At 42.0% G+C, this 6,084-nt stretch overlaps 1 protein-coding gene across 1 annotated transcript; it reads left to right on the top strand.

Moving 5' to 3' along the window:
• The first annotated feature begins 901 nt into the window (after positions 1–901).
• Positions 902–3,388, top strand: LOC125546139 ((DL)-glycerol-3-phosphatase 2). Its single transcript, XM_048710298.1, has 6 exons — positions 902–1,148; positions 1,314–1,538; positions 2,519–2,579; positions 2,678–2,825; positions 2,938–3,014; positions 3,096–3,388. Exons 1-6 carry the CDS (start codon positions 932–934, stop codon positions 3,217–3,219), a joined length of 852 nt encoding a protein of 283 aa, XP_048566255.1. The 5' UTR covers positions 902–931; the 3' UTR covers positions 3,220–3,388.
• Positions 3,389–6,084: the final 2,696 nt, after the last annotated feature.

Genomic DNA, 6,084 nt, shown 5'->3' with positions numbered 1-6,084 from the left:
ATAAATCTCCTCGACAGTATTTGTGGCGCCAATTAGTGTTTGCAACACATATATTCTAGCACGATCGATACAGGTACACCGATCAATGGCTTGCTTATTTATTTCATTTTTTATTGAGGTGCAACACTCTAAAAAACTGAATATCCGTTTTTAAAATTTTAAAAATGTTCACAAACTTAAATAAAATTATGGATTTGAAAAAGGTTTGTGAATTAAATAATCTAAATTAAAAAATATTCGAAGATGAGAAAATTATTCTTCAATTTGAAAAAGGTTCGGGATTTTAATAATGTTTTTACAAAAATGAAACAAGTACACCAATGTAAAAATTGGTGACGATTTTCATAAAAACCTCATGATTTTTTAGAAAAAGTTCATGAAATTTAAAATGGAAAATGAAAATAAAGTAGCAGAAATGGTAAAATAAAAACGATCAGAGGCTTGTACAAGCTTCATAAAACCAGTCCAAAGCTACTAGAAACTTCACAAAAAAAGAGCTCAATCTCCAAATGATTCGGTCCATTTTCGTATCAGGTGTGTGCGCTATGTGCCAACAATCCTATAACCCTATAAGCGTAGAATAGGGATTTCATCGAAGAGGAAATCATGCTGGGGGAGCTGAGCCGGTCATCCGGGTCGTGCCTGGTAGGCTGGCCTATTAGCACGGCGGCACGACATTAGACATGCTAGGCCTGGCACGGGCTAATCGGGTCGTGCGAGGCACGTCACACGCCATGATCTGTGCTTGGGCCACTAGTTTGAGCATGCGGGCTGGCACGACACGTATGTCCTTTTGATGTTTTTTTTAATTATGTATATATAGCCGTGCTGTGCCTGGCACCATTAGCACGGGCCGAGCCGTGGCGGCCCGTTTAGCCATTCTGTTCGTTTGCAGCGAGCTAGGACAGGCGCAGATTTGGCCCGGTCCATAATGTTCCAAGCTGCACGAGCTCACCTCGCTGGAGCAATCATCCGGTCGGCTGGACGAGCTCAGCAGCCGCGCGAGATCCGCACGCCGAAATCCCCCAGATCTCTCTCCTTCCCTCGCGCGGCAATGGCATCGGTGGACGCCGGCGAGGGGCAGGCAGCGCCGGCGCCCAGGGCCACCGTCTCACACGTCATCTTCGACATGGACGGCCTCCTCCTCGGTACCCGCTCCCCACTCCCCCTTCCCCCGCCTCCCTCGATTCTTGGTATCCGGACCGGTTCCTGGGCTGTCGGTAGCTTCTTGGATGGCTGGATTTGGTAGCTTCTTGCACCCTATTGTTTCCATTGTCTTGCCTGATTCCATGGCTTGGTGCGGACGGGCGCAGACACGGAGGGGTTCTACACGGAGGTGCAGGAGAAGATCCTCGCGAGGTACGGCAAGGTGTTCGACTGGTCCCTCAAGGCCAAGATGATGGGCAAGAAGGCCGCCGAGTCGGCGCGCATCTTCGTCGACGAGTGCGGCCTCGCCGGCCTGCTCACCCCGGAGCAGTTCCTCGAGGAGCGCGAGGGCATGCTGCAGGAGCTCTTCCCCTCCTGCGCCGTCCTGCCCGGTTCGTTTCTCCCCTTCTAATGATAGAAACTCTTTGGGTCGTTTATCTGTGTATAAGTGATGTGTCAAGCTTTGTCACTTGTCAGTGGGTGGGCAACTGAATTGCAGGTTTAGTTTAACATGACTTGATAATCTGTTAGATGGGGAAAACAAGTTAAGGAATTTGAGCTGTAGAAGATCCTTTAAGTCGATGTAATAAGCTGTTCAGTAATTGCTTCGGTTGCTTTTGTGGTTGCTACAATCTCTATTACTAGTTTAATGTCACATGGCAGAAAAATGAGGAACTGAAAGTATTAAGGGCATGCCTTGCCAATTCATTTGGCGTGAACCTCTGCTTTCAGTTTTTACCACACGATGTACTAATATAGGCTGCCCAAGACAATATGCCACCTTGTGCTGATGGCACTCGGGCCATGTTCTTATGTACTACTCCCTCCAATCCAAAAAGCTTGTGGCTCAAATGGATGTATCTAGCACTAACTACGGAGGGAGTATAATTATACACTATTAAACCAATGATTTAGAACGGAATTTAAGGGATTTAATTCTGGGTGTCCTTTGTTTCATGAAAATGTTGGTACTTGGTAGCATGAGATCTATCTTCAGTTGATATAATATAATCAGACGCAATCATTGATTGAACATACTGAAAGAATCTCTATACTGGAAGGTAAAAAACATTCAATATTTTTCCCCGAGAAAACGCAAAACTTGTGCTTCGACGCATTTATAGAAATAATAGTTGCAACTGTATAAGACTAGGCTGAAGCAACTGACCACTCAAGAGAACATAAAATCCACCATTTGGACATCATTTATTTTCCTACTCACTGCTATATTAAAATGTATCATGTGGTTGTCTTTCTTGTTTATTTGAGCTGTTTTTGGCACATAAATGACTTGGAGTAGCATACTGATTACATATATGTATATGATATTGCTTATGGAGTTATGGTGGATAATGAATCGTTTGTCTTGCAGGGGTAGTACGATTGATTCATCATCTCCATGCAAACGAAATACCTATCTGTGTCGCGACAGGGTAATTTCTCTATATTAATCACTTGGCCTCACTGCACTCTTCTTCGTTGCTCTTTGTTCTTTACTAAGTTAGAATCATTTATTTATGGTGTCTTTCAGATCCCATAAACGTCATTTTGCACTGAAGACACAGAACCACCAGGAAATGTTTGCCTTGATGCATCATGTTGTCATGGGGGATGACCCAGAGGTGAAGGCTGGCAAGCCATCTCCTGATATTTTCCTTGCTGCCATGAGAAGATTTGAGGTATTAGAATTATTGTTTTAGAACTTCTGTAATGTTATTGCTATGTCCTTCAGAACATTGTGCACACTCTTTCTTTTCACCTGATATGATTGCCTTGTATTTGTGCTTTTAGGGTAATGTAGAACCAAGTAAGTGCTTGGTCTTTGAAGATGCGCCATCAGGTGTAGGAGCAGCTAAGAATGCTGGCATGTAAGTGACAACTGCAGTTACACAACTGTCCTTTTGGCTACTGGGGCATGAAGTGCAAACTATGTTTTTTTTCCTTTGCAGGTATGCAGTGATGGTCCCAGATCCGAGGCTGGATGTTTCGTATCAGAAAGATGCTGACCAAGTCCTCAGTTCCCTGTTAGATTTCAACCCGACCGAATGGGGCTTGCCACCTTTTAAAGAGTAGTGGAAATTGAGGAGGTTCAAGTGAGTAACAGAACATTGGCAGGTTGATTTACATATGCAAAAGCTGGAATTGTGATTAGGGTTAGTGGGTAACCATTGAACATTCTTGCTGTGTCTGATTTGGTGATAGCAAGCTACTGCATATACTTCAATAAAGACCCTCCCATCAATTTTGACGTGTGCCTAAACTATTTTTTTTCTTGAAACTTTGTTTTATGTTTATTGTATGATTCTTCTAGCAGTGATATACCTTAGGTATTTGAAGAACACCTATCTCGTACTGTGTTTGCTTACTGTTAGCTAAGGAGACAAGTACAGTTTCGGTATGTCCATGTCTGAAACTTGAACTTAAAACTGAACAAAACATTGTCAGCAAAAATTTAGCAGACCTGAAACGTTGCAGCATAAGTGTGTGATGCCACATATTTTCTGGATAGAACTACCCTAGTTCTTTGGAATATTTGCTAAAGTTCAAGCAATAAGGTGAATATTATGCAGCATGGGCCCTGCTGTTTCATTAAAATAGATAACAAAGTGAAAATGACATGCAGGAACGAGGAAAGGAGAAATAAGCATCATTTGCCCACCAGCTACAAAATATCATCACATTATCATAGGTTTATTGCTGAAATTGTCCTCATCTTATGCATAAAGAATTCACAAGAATATATATAATATACAGGTACAAAAACCTCTCCAATCTTACAAAGAAAGGAAAGAAAAAAGAGGAAAGCATGAAGCTTGTAGAACATTAGATCTTAGTCCTATGTCAGTAATCTTTCATTGATACACTTTTTTAATCTACTGATGAACGAATATTCTGGCCCATGAATCTTATGTGTCTTGGGAATCGTCTCTTGGCACACATCCCTCAAATATTTACCTTCTGTCCACAAAGCCCTCGGCCTTTGAACTGATCCGATTTTGCTGTTTCTGCATCCAAAAAGAAAAGGATTGATCGACCCAGCTCAGTATTTTGACCGAATAGTCAACAACAAGTCGCAAAACTATCATTGAACATCACCAAACTTGCAAGAAACCAGGGAAGGGTGCAAGACCTGTTCCTGAGCCTGTCATGACAATCACCACTGAAAGATCGGCAGGAAGTCTCAAGTTTGATTGCCTCACAGAAGTTGGAGCCAGTTGTCCTCCGACAAAAGTTGAAAGTGGCTCACCAGCTATTGGCTGTGTGAAGCACACTGTTTCCATTGGTGGCATTAAAAAGCCTAGGAAAAAATCTTGATAGTTTTTCTGCTTGAATTATTATTGTTAGAAATGATAGGTTTGTTCTGGAATGTCAGAGGAATTTGGCAGGATATCAAAAAGAGATTTGTTAGGGATTTAATTCTGGAAAGAAAGCTGGATTTTATTGGTTTACAAGAAACCATTAAAGCTGATTTCACTAAAAATGAACTACATAATTTGTGTGGTGGAAAGAATTTTGTATGGAATTGGTCACCTCCTAGAGGTAGATCTGGAAGTATTTTGGTGGGTGTTGATGATGATTTGCTGGATGTGGTACAAGTGCAGATTGAAGTTTACTTTGTTAGGATCTTGGTGTTTTGATAAAATTGTGAAATTTCGTTGGAACTTGCTTACTATATATGGAGATGCTCAAATTGATGGAAAATCTGCCTTTTTAGCAGAACTGTCCATGATAATCCCCTTCCATGTTTGGTGAGTGGTAATCTTATTAGGAATAGCTCTGGAAATAAATAAAGCAAATGAGAATGAGCATTGGAATTTTGTATTTAATGCTATTATTGAACATGCTGAATTGAGAGAGGTCCCTTAAATGGTAGAATGACTCCACGTTTCTGGTAATACATCTATTCTTTGACTTTCAGGTAAAAAGACTCCACATAATTTTCAACCCCTAACAATATTCAACATTACAAGTAGACCCATGCAACAACGCACACCATCTATTGAAATGAAAAGCTGGGTGGCAAATGAGCCTTTGCATTACTTCTGCAAGAGCCTAACTTTCACACAGGGAAAAAAGGAAAGGGTAGAGAAAATAATTATGTAAAACTAAAAACCTGTCCTTCATTTCCTTTTTATAAGGCCTCGTCTCCACTTGTAATCAAGTTTTTTTGTACGAGTCAAGTAAATGAGATGCAATCTCGCGATCCATGCCTGCAATCTATTTGTCAATCATGTGAATATTGTACTGCTGGTACACCCTTGCCCTGTTCCCTTGCCACCACCATTGTTCTGCCTGTCTCTCACTGAACCTCCTCCGGCTGCAGCCACAAAGTCGAATACTGAAATGTCGAACCAGCTCAACACGAATGGGCGACAAAGATGAAAAGGTACGGGAGTGGATACAAAAGTTCTCTTTCGGATAGGCTTCGAATGTATTTACCTGAACTGAACTCGCTTGAGACTGTTAGCCCCTCCGGGCAAGGCAGTGAGAGTGATATAAACACCTGGTTCATCTTGCTCTACCCATTCAGCCTTGTGGTGGGATTCTGCATCTGGTGGTATACTTCCATTATTGGTTATTTCTGGATTACTTGCTTTGTTCCTAACAGAACTTGATCCATCAGAAACAAGCAACCCATCAGGACCGTCTGAAGTTTGTTCTTGTACCCCACAACTTTCCTGTGCTGCCCAAACTTTCGGTGACTATGGCGGATATGTCACTTGGTAAAGGAATTCCAGGAAGGTGTGGTAGATTGCCGTTCTCTGCTACTCCTCCAGGTAACGTCTCGGCCATCCCCTTCAACTATTATGGAAGAGAAACCCCACAGGCAAGAATGACAAAAGTTGTGCATGGATCATACCAGTGAGGGTGGAGGATGAAAACCGAATGGCTTAGGTAAAAGGAAGGCCATGATGGCAAACATAGCATCCATGTTCT

This window comes from Triticum urartu, chromosome 3A (assembly GCF_056163025.1).
Source record: "Triticum urartu cultivar PI428250 chromosome 3A, HENAU_Tu73, whole genome shotgun sequence".
NCBI lineage: Eukaryota > Viridiplantae > Streptophyta > Magnoliopsida > Poales > Poaceae > Triticum > Triticum urartu.
Note: the sequence above shows the minus strand (reverse complement) of the source record. Positions and strands in the feature narration are given on the sequence as shown.